The following is a 21398-nucleotide window of genomic DNA, read 5'->3' on the forward strand; positions in this document are numbered from 1 at the left end:
CTAAAAATGATGCAAGTAGTTTAAAACAGCTAAAAATGGCAGATGTGGCAAGAGCTTTACAGTCTAAAACTAGCAATCCAACCACTGAAAAAGTAAATTCAGTTGTTGTGGAAAGTCTTCAGCCACTGAAACACAGAATACTGTTATACAGAGATCAAATGTGTTTCTGTATGATTTTGTGAAGATGGGAGGATGTTAATTTTCCGTAATTTTAAACTATTAATAGAAGTAACCTCAGCAAGGCTACAGAAATGGGCATTACTGGTATTTCACTGAATGTACCTAAAGCCAGAATCAAATAAATAAGACTATAAAATCCTTAAAAATATTCTTACCATAGTTAGCCCAGGCTGCATTCCTGCACGTATAGCTTCAATCTGAGTATGGGTAAATTGAATTGTATTGCTGTAACAAAGCAAAACAAGAACAGAGAATTGATAGATTTTGCCAACAGTTTCGATAAAAGAAATTGTTTTAACAAGTTTGATTTAAATTCATTGGCTACAAGTTTCTCCAGAACTACATGCTTGCAAACTCTCATATAAATTAAACCAATATTAAAACTACCTTTATAGACATGACAATCTTGCAATTTCTAAGCAAGACAGTAAATCACGTTGGTCACGTGACAACAAAATCAACCCATCAAAAAGATTGTCTTTAGTTATTATTTGCTCAGAAAGCTGTCAAATTATTTAGATATGATTCTCCTAATATTCAAAGTCCTGACACAATACTAAGAGACAGTATTTCTCATTGTTCTTCAAGGAAATTTTTTAACAGAGAGGGAATAATAGAATAGTTTGATTTAAATATAAAACAAAACAGCCTCATATTCAAGTCGTCTTTTGGTAATGAAATCAAAATGACATTCTGTTTACAATCAACAATGTTATTTTTAAACTATTTCTGAAAATTAACTGCTATGCATGTGTCACCATTTGTAAAAAAGTTCTCATCCATTTATTACCGTTTTGGTTGATTATATGGATATGGTCCCCTGTTTGGAATGACATGAGGCTCTACAATCAGTGTTTTAGCTTCTTCAGGTTTTTCTTCATTCCCATCCTCTTCTTTTCTTTTCTTTCCTTTGCCTCCCTTTATTGGGAAAGTTATCCTGTAACACATAATTTAAGACTACACTTCAACACGTTCACTATGATACCAGACTGTCTTAGAAGTTTATACAAAAAGATTTTTTTGTCCCCATTAAGACAAACTTTTACACAATAGGGAAACAAGAGTTGCAAACAATGAAGTATTAATGAGGATAAGGGAAAGAATGACAAATAAACTGATGAAGCTGATTTTAAGAAAGCATATTTGACAAAAAGTATATCAAAAGTGCTCTTTTTGAAAATCTAGGAGCAGTGCTGAGAACCAGCTGGAAAAACACTGAAGGCAAAGAGTTCAGAAATGAAAATGGAAGGGACAGGAGTAAAGTTATAATAGAAAGCCACCAGCACTATCTGTTCAGCAGTAATAACTTCAGTTTGTTCTAGAACTGATGCACACTTTTTTTTTTTTTTAACACAGAAGATATGTCAATGTTCTAAACTGCTCTAGCACCTGAAGCCTTTTATCTTCCCATTTCAATTTTTTTTTTGTAGCCCTCCGTAGCATGTTAGCAAGCTTCTCTAATTCAGAAACAAATCACAGTGAAGGAATTCCAATGGCTATCCAATTATCTTGAGACAACAATGCAGACATCTTTAACAGCAATAATCTCTTAGTCTCTTTACAGGACAAATGCAGAAGTAGGAAGAGCAATAGCTCTTCATAAATTGGAATATCTGTATTTTAATCTATGAACTGAAAATGAACACTAATTCATCGAGGGAAATTGTGCGTGGTATCTTGTCTTGATACCTTCAGACTATTTTTATATCATCTTATAGTGTTAGTGTCTTCTCCACACGTATTCTACATCCAGTGTTTCAAAAAAAGCATGGAAGATTACCTCCCTGCTTTTCAAGATTCAGTTTGGCCATGGTAAGAGCTGACTTGTGCGGGAAGGGGAGGGAAGCCATCTTTTCCCTCCCCAGTCAAATCTATTCCTTCAAAAGGAAACATATTTCAATTCTCATTAACTTGTAAGGGAAAAGAGATACAGTTTCTTCAGTCCAGCTGAAGAAACTATTCTCCAATGCTATGCACTGTGAAACTCAGTTGCTAAAGTCTTTTTCTTAAAAGAAGGAGAACATCCCTTCAACCACTGAACTCAACTCCACTTGACAACACACTTCAGCAAGAATATCAAATATCAGTATTTGAAATTTTGAGATCACCTGAAGGGGGGTATTTGCAGAACAGGATTGTCAACAGTCACTTTAATGTTGTATCCAGGAAAGCTAGCTTTTAAGTGATCAATGGACAGGAAAGTGTCATTAAAATCCAGAGTTGCAATCTGATTTGGCATTTTTGAATAGTGTGCACTGCTTGGATCTCCATATCCGAGAATGATGTCATGTAGCCAGTCAGGAACAACACAATCTGTGTTCATCAAATTCCTAATAGTCTCCAGAACAGCCTGCAAATTAGAAAAATAGAAAAAAATATGATCGGAGAGATTGACTTTTTACCAAGAAAACATGAGATACTGAAGACTAATCAAGTCTATTCTAAGATGCTAGCATACAACAGTCTTTAATTGACAGGTGTTTGGTTAGATGGAGTCAATATATATAGTGTATATATGCAACAAAACACTAGTGTCAAACTACATAGTTCTTAAAGAGGACCATAATCATCAATAAAGTTTTCATTCCAGAACACTCAGAGGGCGGGGGGGAGGAACCACAAAAGGCATAAAAGACCCTCATGCAGCTTAACGTTTCTCTTTTAACCCTATAAATTTCATCCCTGCAGCCAGCTTAAGTTTCCCTCCAAAAGCTTGCTCTTTATTCCCAAACTAATCTCTCTATTCATCTGTGGTTATGTCAGTATCTTCTCTCCATTCCCCCTCCCATGAAAACACCGGTGCCTCAGACCCTGGGCTTGCACAGGGTGTGTGCATTTTAACTAAGAGGTAGCTGAACTTTAGCCTTCCTGTTAAAGGGCTACTTCAGTGGCAAGTCTTCCAACAACCACCATACTTGAAACTTGGTATTAGGACCCTCTGCTCTTCAGCAGAAGAAACACAGGATCTGAAATCTGCACTGATTTCCAGATCCTCCAACTTACTACACCAACAAACATGGACACAAATGGATGTCAAAGATAGGGCATCAGCAGTCCAGACCAGGATATAATACACATCTTCCAAATGCCAATCTTGTAAAGAATAGTCAGCCAAAACAAAGTATGGAATTTTATTCTGATAGTCTAAATTTACATATCCAGCTCCAAAGGGCAGGATTCTCTGTGCTTTTCCTGCTTGTGTTGTATCATTCAAGGAATCAAAGTAATGTGATCATCATTCCTGCTTAAGCAGTCAACCTCTATAAAGGTTCTGATTCTTCCCCTCTACTCAGCATGGGTGAGACCATATCTGGAGTGCTGTGTCCAATGCTGGGCTCCTCAGGACAGAAGACAGACATACTGGAATGAGTCCAGCAAAGGGCCACTAAGATGACTCAAGGGGTAGTGGAGAATTTTATCAGTCTGTATAAAAAAAAAAAATAATAATGGGAGGAATTAATGACAATGGACCCAGGCTCCTCTCAGTAGTGCCCTGCGAAAGGACAGGAGGCAATGGACACAAATTGAGATACAGGAAATTCCACTTAAATACATGAAAAAGTTTTTCCTGTATGGGTAATTAAACACTGGAACAGGTTATACAGTCTCCATCACTGGAGATATCCAATTCCAACTGTACAAAGTCACAAGATCTTGACCAACTTGCTCTAGCTGACTCTGGTTTCAGCACGGCTTGGACTAGATCATCTCCAGAGGTCCCTCCAACCTCAACCATTCTGTAAATCTGTAATTCTGTTCCTTCCAAGCTCAACCACGCTGTGGATTCTGTGATAGCTCTATAAAGTTATTAACTCAAAGGCAACTTAGCACTATAAAATTTATGATTGATGTAAAGTTATATGCTCCGTCCTTTCCTTATCTAAAAAGGATGCTTGATTTTCTTAACATTAGAATGGCTCCTGCCATTTCAAATTTAATTCTCGTACCAAGGAAACATATCATAGCAGGTCTGTCCTTGTACAGGAACCTCTGGATAGTCAAATTCCCAGCTGTTAGAAGAAGAGAACCTGTGTGGGATAATACAGCTGGCATAAAGTATCACTGTGACACAAAGTATACTCTGAAGCTCAGCCCCATTTTATAATAAAGGGGATGGCTCAAAGTATCTTACCTGATGCCTACAAGCCACTGCAGAAACCTCCTCTCCCTTTGGCTCACCAAGGCATGTAGTTTATTTCTTCTTGCTCTTGGTCTTACAAACATTTTAGTATGTGACCTGCAGGACCGGAGAGGTCCTGCACTTAACTTCTGAAGCCTGAAGGTTCTCCAATTACTTCAAAGGCCCACGATATACGGATGGACAAGTCCCATATTAACTAAGAATATTTATATTTTCGTTGCAAATATACATTTAAGCTGGAAACACTTGTTTTATATTAAGCATAGTGTAATAAATTTGTGCTAAGAAAAGCACAAATAAATTGGAAAATGTGGCTTCTTCAGGTAGCATTTCTAAATCTAGATGATCAGTTTTTCAGAGGAAAGTTTAAGAAATATGTCCCTAACAGCTAATGTGCTGTTTTTACACCACAAAAACTTCTCTTCAGCTTTTCAAAAGTAACATGTATACATGTAAAAATAGTAAGATTAGTTCTTGTAAGAACTAACACTGCTGACCAACCGTAGTGACGTAGTGGTGTCACCTCCAGCAAACACATTGTATTTGCACTTCCCCTGCTGTCTCATCTGCTTAATTTACTAAGACTGCACAAGAGTTCTGTTGTCTTCTCTCCTACAAGCTCAGCTTAAAACTTCAAGCTACCTTCTATCTGCTCCATACACTATCAACACTAATCACAGTGATACCTTGTTTTCTTTTATCCAGCTGAAGTTAGAAGGGTTTGCAAATGACGTGGAACACTTGCACCCAAACTGGTAGCGATGCAATCTGGAAATATTTTAGTTTGTCTTGACAAATGAATACATGGTATTTAAGTAAAAACCAGCATAGAATGGTCTGCATTGTGATTTGCCTGTAAATTAGCTGCAAGCACACAGTACAGATTTGAAAGCTACACTCACATCTAACAGTAATGGTGAGCAAGCTTAAGTATTCACTGCAGCACTTTCCTTCTGACTACACAAAAGCGCATACATACGTGAATAAAAAACACGTCTATAGTGCTGGCACACCAACAGGCTTTGGCTGAGAGCACTTGTGCTTATAATGTAAAATGAACCTGCCACAGATGCACAACATTAAAAAAAACAACCCAGAACTGATTGTTAATGTAAAGTTATAAAGGACTCTCTGTGAAGTACTTCCACTATACCAATCCACAGCTGGATGGCACCAGAATGCTCTGTGCAGACTGCACGCTATTGTTTTACACTAGAGGCATCTTTCCAAATACAGGAAAGAAAAAGTCACAAGTCTTCCTGCCTCCCTCTTTATCCATCTGCACAGAACTTGCTGCAGAATCCTTTAAAATGAAAATCACTTCAATTATGCAATGCATGATTTTAAGGCACCAAAAGAAAAGCAGTTTTTTGTTCATGTTGCATTTTCATAATGGAAAACTCAAGCAACATTAAAGATTCAAAGGTCTAAATGATCTAACAGCAAAGAAACTAAGCACGCATACAAGAAATATTTTCAGGTATACAAAATTATGTACCCTCACAGCAAAAAAGGCCAACAGTATCTTGTGCTGCTTTAGGAAGTTGCCAGCAGGTCAAGGGAGGTACTCCTTCCTCTCTGCTCAGCACTGTTGAGGCTGAATCATAGCATCATAGAATGGTTTGGGTTGGAAGTGTGCTTTAAAGGTCATCTAGTCCAACCCCCCTGCATTGAGCAGGGACATCTTCAACTAGATCAGGTTGCTCAGAGCCCCATCCAACCTGACTTTGAATGTTTCCACGGACACGGTATCTACCACCTCTCCAGGCAACCTGTTCCAGTGTTTCAATGTTCATCGTAAAAAATTTCTTCCTTCTATCTAGCCCGAATCTACACTCTGAATTTCAGTTTAAAACTATTACCCCTTGCCTACCACAACAAGCCCTGCTAAGAAGTCTGTCCCCATCTTTCTTGTAAGCCCCACTTAAGTAGTGAAAGTCCACAATAAGGTCTTCCCAGACTCTTCTCTTCTCCAGGCTAAACAACATTAACTCTCAGCCTTTTGTCATAGGAGTGGTGTTCCAGCCCTCTGATCATTTTTGTGGCCCTCCTGTGGACCCGCTCGAACAGGTCCATGTCTTTCTTGTACTGAGGACTCCAGAGCTGAACACAGTACTGCAGGTGGGGTCTCATCAGAGCAGAGCAGAGGGAAAGAATCACCTCCCTCAACCTGCTGGCCATGCTTCTTTTGATGCAGCCCAGGATACGGTTGGCTTTCTGGGCTGCAAGCACACATTGGTGGCTCATGTCCAGCTTTTCATCCACAAGTACCCCCAAGTCCTTCTCTGCAGGGCTGCTCTCAATCCCTTCCCCCCCCAGCCTGTATTGGTACTGGGGGTTGCCCTGTCCCAGGTGCAGGACCTTGCACTTAGCCTTGTTGAACCTCATGAGGTTCACATGGGCCCACTTCTCAAGCTTCTCCAGGTTCCTCTGAATTGCATACTAACCCTGAATCTGGAGCACTGTGTGCAGTTCTAGGGTCCTCAATAAAAAAAAAGACATGGACTTATTGGAGTGAGTCCAGTGCAAGGGCCACAATGATGATTAGGGGACTGGAGCATCTTTCACATAAGAAGAGGTCAAGAGAGCTGAGACTGTTCAGCCTGGAAAAAAGACGGCTCGGGGTATCGTATCAATGTGATAAATACCTGATAGAAGGAAATGAAGATGAAGGAGCCAGACTCTTCTCAGTAGTGTCCAGTGACAGGACAGGAGACAATGGGCACAAATTAACAGACATTAAATTCCATCTGAACACAAGAAAACACTTTTTTTACTGTGAGGACAATTCAGCAGCAGAAGAGGCTGCCCAGAGAAGTTTTGGATTCTTAATTCTTGGAGATATTAAAAACCCAACTAGACATGGTCCTGGACAGCCTGCTGCAGGTGACCCCTGCTTGAGCAGGGGGCTTGGACTAGATCTCCAGAGTTGCCTTGCAACCTAAATGATTCTATGATTCTGTAATTATACCACCTGATCAAAAAAGTTTACCAAGGGCAACAGAGACCACCTGGTCAAAGTTAAATTTATGTCAATTCACAATTCTAGAAACTCATACACACATTTCAACTTTCCTGGAAAACTCTCCTCTTCTTGCTTTAACAGACGGTAAGGAAAGCTAAGGTATTGATAAGCTTCCTGAAAAACAGCATTTGTTGAATTTATTTGCAAAACTGAATTAATGTTGTGTGCATAGTTTTGATATTACTTATAGGCAATATACAGTATCATAAAGCATTAGCAACAGGTTTATTTTGAACTCTGACCAAATTACTGGAAGGATCTCCTGACAATGAATATCCAAGGAAGTAAAATGCTAAAGAATCATGCACTGCAACTGTGTGAAAACTGTTAGGGCAGGAAAAAAAGCACCATTCAATCTACAAAGCTCCAGTTAGCATACAATCTCTGTAAGGAATATCAAATGTATCAGTGCTAAAAAAATCTCATCTGACATCCTCTAAAGCCCAGTAAGAAACTGATACAGTGATGCTCCCAACAGCTAACAGGTTTCTCTGGTTTTCACCTTTTGACTAGTTACTCCTCCTTTTCCTACAGTCCACTATTACATCAGGTAACACAAACATTCCACATACTCCCTCAACCCAAAAGGGCAAATACAGCTAATCAGTAGGCTACCTGTTAAAAAGACTGAAATTATAAACTATTGTTTTATTATATACTCAAGTGAAGTAGGAGTGTTCTGATTTTCAGTTACTTCAACACTTACCTGCAGGGGGAAGTTATCACCAGCTGACATGCTCTGGCTTCCTGCAGTGATCCAACACAACTTAAGAAGCCTAACTACATGCATCTAAAATGACCATGTCTCAGTACTGCTGGCATATTCCAATGAACTCTTATCCTAAGAGTCAATGAGCAAGTACTTTACCTTGAAATTGTTTTCTTTTGGTTTTCTTCTCATTATTATATTAAATGTCTCATAAACATCTTCTGCTCCATTTTGGATTGTATTGGTCATGTCTTGTTGATACTGGTTTGGGTCCAGAAATACTCTGTATGTTCGGCAATCCCCTTTAAGCCTTGGTTTGGGTTCGGGTCCTGCCCATAATGAAACAGTAAGATTAGAATTTGAAGGGGTGCTAAAAGCAGATTATCATTCAAATAAGTGATCCATAATTGTTCCTGAAATGAAATTTAGACAAATTCATATGATGAAACTAATTTCTGTATGGTGTTACAAACTTTCTTATTTCATGTTTTCATCCCATTTCTAATAGAGTTTTTGAATATAAGTTATTTTATTCCTAAAACCAAAGTGTACTGGATTTATTTAATTAATCTAATTACATCAGATTCTACCAGAGGAAGCTAGTTAACCTTTCTCAGGCTGCTTATGGAACTGGTTTGTTTTTTCAAGTAGGTAATGAATTCAATGAGCATTGCTTAAAAGAGAAGCAAGTCAATGATTAGGCTGTTAAGAACAACAACAACAACAAAAAGAGAAAAAAACCCCAAACTTTCAAACAAGTTTTGGTATGTCATACCTTCTTCAATAACACGTCCTTTCTCATCCAACATGCCCTGGATTTCACAGCCTCTGACATATACCAGGCCAGTTTGCTCAACAAAAGGTCGTCGTCGGTCAAACTTGGTGCCATAAGGTTGCGTGGGACGTACCGTAATCAAAAAGCAGACATCATGTTTACGCAGACCTGATTCCAAAAAGGAATATTCAGTGATCTGATTGAATGCCATTTTCCTTATCCGTTCCTTAATATATATACAATAGATTACACAAAAAATTCTTGTAAATAAACCCCCACCCATTTAGGGAATAATGTATTCTATTTCAAAACATGCCTTTAACTTAGAAGATACAGAACCATAGGATGTTGTAATCTTTTCAACTATTCCTGCATACTAATATCTGTTAGGACTTCAGATACGACAAGGAGAAATTGTCTGCTTTTTTTTCAAGACAACAAACCTTTTTATTTCAAGATTATTCTTCTCCCAATAATCTTACTTAGGCTACACAACCTATATATTTTTCAGTCCTATCTCAAAAGTAGCGTGTCATTAATCTCTTATTCTCATTGCTTTCTTCTGGACTAACCTTCACATTTTTTTTTACAACAATTTAAGTGCAGTGCCTAGAACTGAGCACAACATCAGGGTAAAAGGTCACTTAAGCAAGTTACTTGTTTTCCATGCTACATTCCAGTTCATAAATCCTGTTATGACTTGATTGAACATTATAATTTTCCCCTCAGCAGTAATGTGTTGCTGTGGAGTCATATTCACTTTTGAGCGATGGTGACCCCAAACTCTTTTCATTCTGCAGAGCTACTGCCTAACAAGTTATTCCCCCAACATGCATTCATGCAGTGATTTGTTCTTGCTTAAGTTTAGCATCTTAATATTCATCCTTGTTGAACTACATCCTACTTTTAAAATGCAATTTTTCCAATTCACTAATGTAATTTTGAATACTAATCCTTTTCTCCAGTACACCTACAGATTCTCACAGATGTAAGACACCTTCAAAATTTAGTAAACACATGCTGTATTTTTCACACAAGACAAGTGATTTTTCATTATGCACCAGATATTATCCAACCTAAAGTGGTTTCATCAAGACTCTGTATGTTAGACAATGATTCATGACTTCACCTCAGTTTTGATTAAGTTAAAGCATTACTGCTTTTGAAATCACAGAGGGTGTTCAAAAGCTAGATGCACCACTATATAGCTACCTACAGTATAGCAAAGTCTGCTGCCATCCTCCTAGCTTTACTACTTTAATAGAAATCTACATTCTCAAACTTGTATCTGTTTATTTATCAGACGCTTCAGCTTTAGCATTTGTGCTACGTGACCTGTAATCACACTATGCAGCTCCAGCACATTTAACAGGTTTCTCTAACAAAAGAGAAGGGAGTGACATTTACTGATAATCCAAGTACAAGTACATGCTTCTGTGCCACTTGCCGACACGGTCAACTAAAGTTCAACTCCCCAAGCAAAAGAAGTGTCGCCTGTGGATACTTATAAGAAACAGTATTCGGTACAGTCAGCACTTCCTAACAACATTCAAATATACTAAAAACTACTAAAATGCACTTGTTTGAATTAAATCAAATCTGTCCTCTCCATTTGTATATGAGACAGCCCATTCCCCACTAATTTTCCAATATGACATTATTAGCATGCATATTAATTTAAAATGCTAAGTTACTTTTCTACATTCCCTGTAAAGGGCAAAATTTTACAGTTAGCAAACTGAATTACATCAGCCTGAAATAGTAAACTTTCTGTTCCCAATGAATGTATAAATACTTTAATAACTTCAATATTCACTTTAGGAAAGTATGAACTTCTTAGACTTGGAGTTTCAGTAACTGACTTTTAAACAGTGTATTAAGATTGGCAAATCTGTACCACATTAAAAACAAACAAAAAAGATTACATCAAAGTGTATTTTGATGAGCACCTATTTTGAGCCCCTTATTTCAAAGAACGTAAGTACCTTCCCATTCATCTTTGATGTTATCTCGGACATTCAAATTAATCGTAACATCTGCTCGTACTCGCATGGGCCAGTTTTCACCAATATTGGGTTTTGCCACCTCCACCACTGTGAAAGAGACAATGGGTTGTGCCATCCTAGCCCATCCACCAAAGACCACACCTCCATATTCCGATAACCTAAACAACAACAACAAAAAAAAACCCCAAACACCAAAGTTTTATTAGTCATTATCTGATAACAGATTCAGTTCTTTTTTTAAACTGTGAAACAATTTACTTCACAGTCAGCTCTAAGACAAAAGTAGAAGTCTTAATTTTTCATGCTACTGAAGAACATTCACATAATCCTGCATTTTAGAACTGATGCATAACATGGACTTATATTTCAAGAAACAAAGGCAACTTATGCTGGCATTAAAAAAAAACAACAAACCAAAAAAAAGACAAACACCTCACAGAGAGAGAAGAAAAAGGGAAGATAACAAAAAAGCAACTACTGAGCATGAGAGACATCACACCAAATGATCCCTTGAAATCTAAAGAGGATCAAAATGCAGCAGATAACAAATTTAAGAGTACTCAGTAACACCTCACATAAACCAGAAGAATTGGTGGTAAGTTTCCAGATTTTATAATCTCAGCCAGGGCTTAGTACTTTTGGAAAACTAACTCACCCATCTTAACACAACAAAGGTTGGTGGTTAGCATCCAACATACGGTCTTAACACATCTTCAGGGATGCGTATCAACAGACCCTTACAAAATCATCCCACAGGATGGCAACACCTTATGGAAGAAGTTAGTATAAAACATACTATCTAGATAATACTTTAAAATGCATTTGTTACTGTGTATTTAGTATACACACAATATCAGTTATTCATTCTTGAATGCACTCTGATTACAGTTGAAATTGAACTGACTGGTTTGCATCAGTTAATAAATATTACCATGGTTTCATCCTACTGACACTATCTTCAATGTCTTGTCTAATCTCGTAGGTAGACTCTAAGCGGAAAAGATTGAAGTTCCTCAGCAGGTAGTCATGAAGAGTCAGAAACTGTAGATTCAATTTGGGAAGTGCAAGACAGCCTAAGGGGGTAAGGGTGGAAGGAAAGAGGTATTTGATGGATAAACAAAACAAAAGTGAATTAATATATTGGTTCTACAAATTCATAAATACATACACACATTATTCTATAACTGCCATAGTTGTTATCCTGGGAGATTCTAAGAAATACTCCTTTTATAAATATACACCACTAAAAAGCACACATTTTTCAGGTTTTCTCTAAATGAACCTGCACAAAATTAAAGGAATTTTCATGCTTCTGGCAGTAATACAGTGAACTATTTAAAGACTGAATCCTTCCCTGTATTCAGACTACAACAAAATTGATTTTTATAAAATCAAATGCAGGGCAAAGTAATGGTACTTTGGGAATGCAACAATTAAACCAGCATTAAGTAATGATGAAAAAGGCTCGTAAACTAATAAAACCCAAGCATTATCCAACAATTCCCTAATTCCAATCCTTTACGTTTATTAGAAGCTATGAAAACCATTAATGTAGAAAAAAGTTTTAAGCCAAGAAATCAAATTTTAATACACAACTTTTGAGGAAAGTTTCTGTTCTGATTATAGATATTTTTTTTTCCAAATGAGAATGAAAACCATGGGAAGACTAGATCTAACTAAACAAGGAGTATTAAAACTCCTAGACAGGTCCTAAAGCTTGCATACCTTTAGGGTAGTCTTAGATGTAAATTTTCTGTAATAAAAATTCTTACATGGTAGTCATTTAACATTACTGGACTAATGTTCCAGTTTGACACCTATGCTTAAGATCTGTGAAAGCATCAGGCTTTTGTAACTTGCAGTATTATCCTTGAAACCTTTCACTGGTATATGTACTACATATTGGCTTTCACATGCACTGAGATACAATGGCAGTGAAGAAGGGTTGTAGAGCACAGTAATTTCTATTCTGAAAAGCCTCATGGTGATAAAATACCTTAACACATTTGCCAAGACCAAGTAACAAACCCTGTCCTGTAAAGCTAGTTATATGCATAAAGGGCAGGGCCTGAAGCAATACCTCTTTAAGGCTGCACAGCATTTATCAGACATATATTCTTCTTCCTTCATTTTTTAAAAGAAAGTAGAAACAATACTCCTACCTTTCTTGGGCTAAATTATTACTCTTATTTAAATTTTAGACCAAAAGAATTTAGCTACTTTAAGAACACAAAAAACCCAAGACCACGAAAACAAAACTGTCTTGTTTGAAATCAGGGCTGGAGAATACATGGGGATTAAAAAGAGAAGGCGTAAACTGAAACTAAGAGAAGCGAAATAGAAAAATACTTGTAACAGTCTGACAGCAACAGAAATGCTTCACAACAGTGCTGTCAATACACCAATAATAATAGCAAAAGAGTTCACCACAGAAGGAGGAAGTGTTTCTACTGGCAACTGCTGTTACTTGCCAAAATTACATTTCACCATTAATAAAATTTCTTCAATGCATTATGAAAAAGTCACAAAACAGCACAGACACAGGTGTGATAAGCTGCTTTTTCTCTCCCCCCCCCCCCAGCAATAATACATATACTGTGATTAACATATTTGGCTAATAAAACACAAAATAAACACACAGTGCATGAACAAGTTAAGTACTGCAAAGTCAGCCTTCCAATATGGTCTGAATGACAGTAAAGCTACCTTGACTTGTATTTAAGAACCTGAATGTTCTAGACCATTAGAACAACCTATATGTTGTTCACGGAAATAAAAAATAAAATTTAAAAAAATCTTGGTTTATATATTGATTTCCTAGAAATTACAGCAAGGACCCTGTTTTGGTGGGGTTTTGTGGGTTTTTTTGTTCTGGTTTTGTTTTTTCTTTTGGGTTTTGGGTGGGGTTTTTTTTGGGGGGTGTGGTGTGTCTGGTTTTTGTTGTTTTGTTGTTAGGGTTTTTTTAAAGGATAAATCCCATCAGAAGACCTATTATTCAGAAGAATCTGAATCAGCTTTTAACTACTTGCAACATACTAAATGTGAGTACTTTCTCTTTTTTTGGGCAGATCTCTAGATGGCATTTGTATCATCTCTGTTTGGAAAAAGATCCTTTGTTGCCTATAACCCCACCTATCTAAAGGGGTCAAATTTAAAAAAAATCTCTTTCTTCTCATTAGTACTTGTTCACAGAGAATTTATCCAAAAAAAACCTAATCTAGGCTAAGCAGCTGAACCTGAGGCTTATACCTACAGAAAAGCCCCTCTGAATCAAAACTACATGGAGGAGGGTATGGAATACTCACTGCTCAAACCAGAAACATACTTTATACTAGTCTTTGAAGATATATGTTGTTATTTGGAAATTCCATGTTCCAAATTAAAATTTTCACATTCCTAATGAAAATTGTCATGATCCACATTAAAACAGTTTTTTTTAAAGTAGCTAGACTAAAATACATGTGCTGATTATTGCAAAGCTTCAAATTACATCATTCCTTGTTTGCAATACCTGCAGTTTGCTTCCTTGATCATGAGCACATCAAGCAAGAACACCAGGTTCTGAATTTAGAGTGCATACACTACCTTTCAGTGACTGTGTACACTTCTACCTTGAAATAAGAGTAAGATAATTAAGTGTTAGTTTCCTCCCATCACCATCCTTATTTTTTTCTTTTTAAAAAGGCTTTCTTGAACATACTTAAGAGCAAAGCACGGACAACAGCTTTTCTGCTGTATGTTTACAACCTGTTTCACCTTACAGTAAGTGTCACACCTGTGTCACAGCTGGTGGTAAAGCACATCTGTTACCCAGATTATAAGCAAATCAATGTATTTGTGTAAACACAGGCCTTTGGATTTTTCTTTAAATCCACTATAAATTTGCTAACAATTTTATCTCAGAGTTCCTGATTCACAACTCAAAAAAAGCTGACCTTACTCTAAGATACTGGAAGATGCCAAAGTACTGCATATAAGTTCCAAGGACAGAATGAACATAGATATCAGAACTGCTTTTTTTTTTCCAGCATTCACTGTTGTGTTCAGTATTTACTAAATTACTAATCATACCTTCTCCAGAATAATATTCAGTTGGTACAATATTTTCATCCCAAATAATCTTCTCTGTGGGATAAAGAGGCATCTGGTTGAGTTGTTGAATTTGAGATATCCGTCGCTCATGACGGGAAACCTAAAGAAAGGATGCATTTTAAACTTCCATAAGTCAAAAAAGGGACAATAAAGCTATTTGTGAAACATACACATTAATCCACAAGACTACTGGTGGTCCCTTGCCATTTTCTCTCTTTTAATAAGTTTTGTTTTGTTTTAATTAAATATAACTAAATGCACACAGTGACATCAAAAGGTGAACAAACACATAGTCCAACTATTGGTCATATTACTAGAGTCAAACAATCATTTGGCTACTCAGCAGACCAAAAATGGCACAACACAACTGAATATTTTCAGTCAAGGCTTAGCAAAGAATCAACTTCAAATAAAATTTATTTTGCTTTGCATTAAACATATGGTCAATAGCTAACTAACACTGCTCGTTCAGCAACAGCAAGTCTTAATTCCCTCTTTGGGAGAAAAAAAAAAAAATCCATCCAATACTACCATATGTCATCTGAACAAATCTCTCTCCATGGCATCCATAAGCATCGTATTACTACCACCTAAACCTTAGGAAATTATGTGAATGATTTTTAAAGACATGAACAACCACAAAATAAGCCTATGAAAAAGATTTTAAAAAACAGCTATGCCGTTCTAACACTGATATCAGATTAGAAGCCTACAGTAATATTGTTATACACCGAATATCCCAAAAAACCATTATGTGCATCAAAGGGTATTTCAAATGGGCTTGAGGAACCAAACAGGTACTGAATATCTAGATCTACTTTAGCAGATTTTTTTGTTTTTAAAGGGGACAAACAGGTTACTACATAAAGAGCAACAGCTTTTCCAGAAGAACTCAAAACTGTTGCTGAGACTCTGCTTATTGACCTTTACAATTACACCAAGCACACATGTACTAGTTTCTCAGGAAAACTACATTTATAAGTAAACATTTTCAAATACTTAATTGATATGGTTTTAAATCCCATCTCAGTATGCCATTTACTGCTATAACACTGCTGTGGTTCACAGGTGGTTCCGCAAAAGGTCCTTTACTACAGTGTAGTTGCTAGATGTAGCTATGTCTTGAGTTTGCACAAGGAAAACCACAAGCAATGTTAATTATGTTTTTACCAGCAACTCCAGCAGAAACTCCTTCTCGTAGCTCGAGTCTTCCCCTTCCGGAAGGGGTGGCAGTAGGCAGAGGTATGACGCCACCTGGTGAAGAACATTTGAGCTGCACAGTGGAAGGAAAAACAGAAAAGCTTGTGTCACTTACTGGAACCCGAGAGAGCACTTACCACTCACTGTAGCTTTTAAAAAAATAAAAAAAAAAATTCCAACTATGAATTTCATCAGAGACCAACAATTACAGATCATTATTTTAAGGGAAGTTCGAGATATTTAAAATATTTGGGTTTGCAGTTGTTATGAAGTGCTCTAGAGCACTTCCATGAGTGAAGGGTGTTCAGCCACAGGTGTAAGCTGAACCACTCATCTGTAATAAACAGAGCAAGGTGTGAATATTTTTTTATGGTTTCAAGACGTGTATCTGAAAACCAAATCAAACAACAGAGCACATCTGCCTTTGTCAAAATACAGAGTGCTATCCTTTTAATCGCAGCATTTACAATACAGTAGAGTTAATACAGTGGTATACTTTTATGATTTCTGTAGTAGTTTTTGTACACAAGAGTTAAAAAAGCTAAATTAAAAAAGTTAGAGGTTAAGTTAATTACTGTTACAATTACTTTCAGCAGCTAGCTATTTTCCAGAAAATTAGTACTTTCTCACATTCATTAGAAAAAAGGAAAATAAAGATATTTTTCTTATACTGGAGTTCTAGTACTTCACCACTAGTGGACAGAACTCTCCTGTCTCCCTATTTCAGCAGGTGTAAAGGCACCATGACAAGTCAGAAAGACCTGAGAAGTCACATGAGAAGGTACATGAGAAGTCAGAAAGAAAAAAGGCTAGAAATTTGTTACATTAAAACATACCGAGAACAAAGCATTTCAATTTCACGTTAAATTGCATTTTGATAACTTACCTAAGGGGTCCAAATAACTTCACTAGTGAATCACGAGTATCTACTGCAGCTACATTTGAGAGTGCAAAGTCATATAGCTCTGGGAAGTGTGCAAATGCTGCTCTCTACAAAAGACCCATACCCCAAAACTGAATGTACACATATTAATGAAACAATTTAATAACAATCTGAATAGTTATAAAAAAGCATAGCTTCTGATTCATAACACGTAGCACCCTGTGGACTCTACAAGGATAGAAATAAAAACAAGATGAAATCTCCGTTTTTCTTAGTTAGCACCACCTATTTCTTACTCCTGTGCTTCTGATACAATATCTTTTTTATACACCCTCCTATCAGCATTTGTTCTGTCATTAAAATAAAACATAAGGGGGAAGACATGTAGCCTTGCAGACAACTAAAAAAAAAAAGCAAGGAACAAGTTTAATTTAACCATGCTTCCCTGAATTTTTTTATTAAAACCGATAGGAAAAATTCTGAAAAGTGTAACTATCTTTATATGAATACAAGTGATGTGAATTTTTATTTTGTCTCTTATGCACTATTGCTACCATATGTGTGTGCTGCTCTTGAAGAAATGGTGCCACCTACTGCATAATCATAAGTTAAGTTCCTATAGCACTTAATTTTCCCTTCTGAATAGATTTAATGGGAGCAGTTCATCTCAACAATATCAAATCAAAAGTGGTGGTGTTTTGCTAGAGCGTATTATTTAGTCATAGTCACATACATAACATGGAAGCGTTAAGTGCCTTCGATATGGTATAGAAAGTCAAGTTAAAACTATTCCTGTAACTCAACAGGAGAAATAAGGGGTTTGCTTTGGGAAATAACTTAATGCCTATTGCAGATACAAATTAGACTAAACCAACAAAACCAAATCCTTTCCCTCCCATAAGCACTTTGCCATCTGCCTACCTGTAGAGAAGTAATTCTATCATAGTGAATTGTTGTCATCTCATTCTCCGTCAAAGCATTTCCAGTCTGATCATTGATTTCAAAGCCAGTGTAGAATTTAAGCATATCTAAAAGCTGAGACATCATCCATATAAATTAGTGGATTAACAATAGGAGACACCCTACCACAAACAAAAACACAGTTTAAGAGGACAAATCTGGGCACCATGCACAAACAAGAGCTCCTCAAAGTTCTTGAAGAAATGGACTAAGGAGTGGTATCTAAATTTTATACTTGGCTGGGGCACAAAATAATTTTGTTTAGGTATCTCATCTACAACCCATAGAAATTACAGCACAGCCCACAACCAATGCCGTTTCTTTTACATACTAGGACTTGAAACTGAAACTAACTGCACTAAGGTAATCTAGCCAGAGGTTCACTGCAACACTGAACTCAACTTAGGGCTTGCTACTACCAAAAGGGAGAGGTCTTGCTCCCCCCTGCCCTCTCTGATGCCAGCTCTGGAATTCATCCTACCTTTCAATGATATTATTTAACTCAGAAGAAGAAAATTATTCAGATGTGCTGCTGGCTTTGTGTTCCATCAATACTGACCCTCAGAGAAACTGAACAAATGCCAGAGATGAGGGACAGCAAGCAGCAGGAAAAGCAGCTGAGGTGCAGGTAAGGGGACAGATCTTCAGGTCCTGCCATAAAAAACAATATACTGTCTATGACTGAGTAAAAACTGAGGGACAGTAGTGAAAAACAACTGCACTGTAAAACAGTCTGAGGTCAAAACGAAGCACAGCAGAATGCATTGGTGTCTTTTGCTATACGTGGGGTAAAGCATGCCAGAAGCTGCACCGTTTTCCAGGTTGCACCTTTAAGAACTGTTCACAAACAGAGCCAGAAAGGTAAGAGCAGTCACACACATAAATACAGGTAAGAAGGAACTACTGTCTGAAGGATTTAAATAAACATAGTTTGCATCTATCAGAAAAACCTGTCTTAACAAATATAAAACAAAACAATTGCAGTATTCAGAGCTGCATCAGAATGAAAAAGTTATTTTCAACAACTTTGTATCTCACCTGGCAGAAGAGATGACCCTCCTTCTCTCTTTTAGCAAGACTGGAGAGGTAACAGTGAACAACAAGATGGGAGTCATCCAACACTGTATTAAACCAGCGCCGTGTGGGAAGCAAAGCCTGTGGTAAACAACCTCACGTTAATACAAGCAATTCTTCAAAATGTAAGAAATCCCGGTTTCTCATAATCTTCCATTTCAAGAAGGCATATCAAGATAGATTGCTGGACAGTTATTTACATATCTAATACTCTAACAGAGGTTCTCATGTTAAAGCAGCATTTATGTATGCCAAGACACTGGTTTTATGCAGGTAGGCTGCTATGAACACAGCCTTTTATATGACTGGGAGCACAGCAAAAACTTGCCGTTAGTGAGATTACATTTTGCCAGTAATAAAAGTAAATTAAATAAAGCAATTGTTCTACTACTAAGTGTCTACATAATGACTGTGTGGTACAAAAGGTATGTCAAACTGCTGCAACATTGTTTTCAATGTTTGGTTTCTATACTAATTTCATTAATTTTAAGATTGTCTTTCTCAAGACTGCAAACTGTGTTTCTTCTAAATATGGTATCTTCTAATCTTTGTAAGATACTCAAATTAGATCTAAGAATTTTTCAAATCTTCATTAAAATCCTACAACAGCTTTCTGTAAAAAAAACAGAGATCATTTCTTCTCAATGTAAATAGCTTAAGGTGCTCTATGTAGCAACTGTTCAACAGCGTATAGTAGTACACCTCAACAATTCAAGAGAAAAACAAGTTGTTCTCAGTGGAATCTACAGACTGAATTTAGAAAGCCAAAAAGCATCAGCATGGTGTTTAGAACTAAGACCAAGAAAAAAAAAAAAGAATCTGTAGTACAAAATGTTAATCGCCCTGCACAATAATTACAAAAACCAAACTCAGAATAAGAACTTTCCATGGAGTCATTCCTTTCAAATTATCAAATCACCAAGTTTTGGTGGCAGTCTATATACTGTAATATGAAACAGTGATATTCTGAAAAAGGCCTTGACATAAGTAAAAGAGCCCACTAACACAGTACATGCTACTGAGGCAAAAAGACTTGGATTTACAGCTAATTTCTCATTTGCTTGTTCCAGTCACTTAAACAGGCTTCATAAACCACCTGAATTCTAGCCTTCCTGTAATACCTAGCAAGAACCAACATTAAATGTACCGCCTCCAAGCATTTTGGCTAACAGCCAGACTTAAGTTTAACTTCATATTTTCTCTTATGAGAGTACCTTATACCCATAAGATAACAAGCTCTAATTTAAAGAATTCACTCTATTGCAACTACAAGCACAGGCTACTTAAGTCATTCAGCAGAGGATGGTTAGCCTGTATGAGCTCCAGATCAAGCCATTTTAAAGTTCCCTGCGCTTACTTTTTCAGAAAACCTTGTCTTATTTCAGAATGTCTTCTAAATCTAAAGTTATTTTAAATAAATTGCTACTCGTGAGAAATTGTAAATTAATCTTTTAATTTTTATTTTGGTACTGTGAAGCTTAAAATTGTCCCACTTTCTCACTTGGCCTCCTATTATTCTGTAACAAACCTAGATCACCAGAACTGTTACTTCTAAATAATGAATTCTAGTCAAATAGAAATAGTTTGCATTTCAGAACTACTGATGCTTTCTGGGATTATACCCTACAACACAAAAGATACTTCAAGTGACCTATTATGCACTGGGAAGAACACTTCTGGGTTACTCCTAGCAGATTAAAGCATCACACATTTTCATCAGTTGCCAGGATTATTACCACTGCTCAAATTAACAAAGTCTTCTTCACTAAGCAATTTAGGATCCTAGCTTTCTCTAACAGTTCATCTCATTTATAGACATTACTAGTCAGTTCCCAATGTGGATGCACTGCTACAACCTCCTATTTACAGATGGAAAACCACTATTAAGCAACCATATACACAACTGTGACATAACCACATGCTAATTGGAACAAGGCTGTAATAATGACTTTACGCATTTAAAACCTAGAACAGTACACCTGGAAACAGGTTGAAACAATAACTTACCTCAAGATCTAGCATGAGTTCAATGAATCTCTCACAATAATGAACTTTGTCCATAGAAATAGGACCTAGATAGAAAAAAAATTTTTTTGCAATTGATCCACACCACAATATATTTGTATTTGAACTATTCTTTAAAAATGTAATAAATGCTACTAATATACCAGTACTAATTTTTTACTCTTGTTAAAAGCTAACTAGCCGTCGTGGTTTAACCCCAGCCAGCAACTAAGCACCACGCTGCCGCTCACTCACTCCCCCCCCCCCCCCCAGTGGGATGGGGGAGAAAATCAGGAAAAGAAGTAAAACTCATGGGTTGAGATAAGAATGGTTTAATAGAACAGAAAAG

At 36.8% G+C, this 21398-nt stretch overlaps 1 protein-coding gene across 1 annotated transcript in view; it reads right to left on the bottom strand.

The window, feature by feature from the left end:
* AQR (aquarius intron-binding spliceosomal factor) overlaps positions 1–21398 on the bottom strand; it is a 61663-nt gene that overhangs the window by 28162 nt on the left and 12103 nt on the right. Inside the window, exons 10-22 of the mRNA XM_030038313.2 lie at positions 21053–21117; positions 19010–19126; positions 17933–18046; positions 17015–17118; positions 16099–16201; positions 14908–15028; positions 11768–11909; positions 10816–10994; positions 8831–8998; positions 8215–8384; positions 2289–2530; positions 971–1117; positions 336–405 (exon numbers count right to left, since the gene is read on the bottom strand). Coding sequence (XP_029894173.1) covers positions 336–405; positions 971–1117; positions 2289–2530; positions 8215–8384; positions 8831–8998; positions 10816–10994; positions 11768–11909; positions 14908–15028; positions 16099–16201; positions 17015–17118; positions 17933–18046; positions 19010–19126; positions 21053–21117 — 1742 coding nt within the window. The remainder of the gene's footprint in view (positions 1–335; positions 406–970; positions 1118–2288; positions 2531–8214; positions 8385–8830; positions 8999–10815; positions 10995–11767; positions 11910–14907; positions 15029–16098; positions 16202–17014; positions 17119–17932; positions 18047–19009; positions 19127–21052; positions 21118–21398) is intronic.

This window comes from Aquila chrysaetos, chromosome 2 (genome assembly GCF_900496995.4).
Source record: "Aquila chrysaetos chrysaetos chromosome 2, bAquChr1.4, whole genome shotgun sequence".
NCBI lineage: Eukaryota > Metazoa > Chordata > Aves > Accipitriformes > Accipitridae > Aquila > Aquila chrysaetos.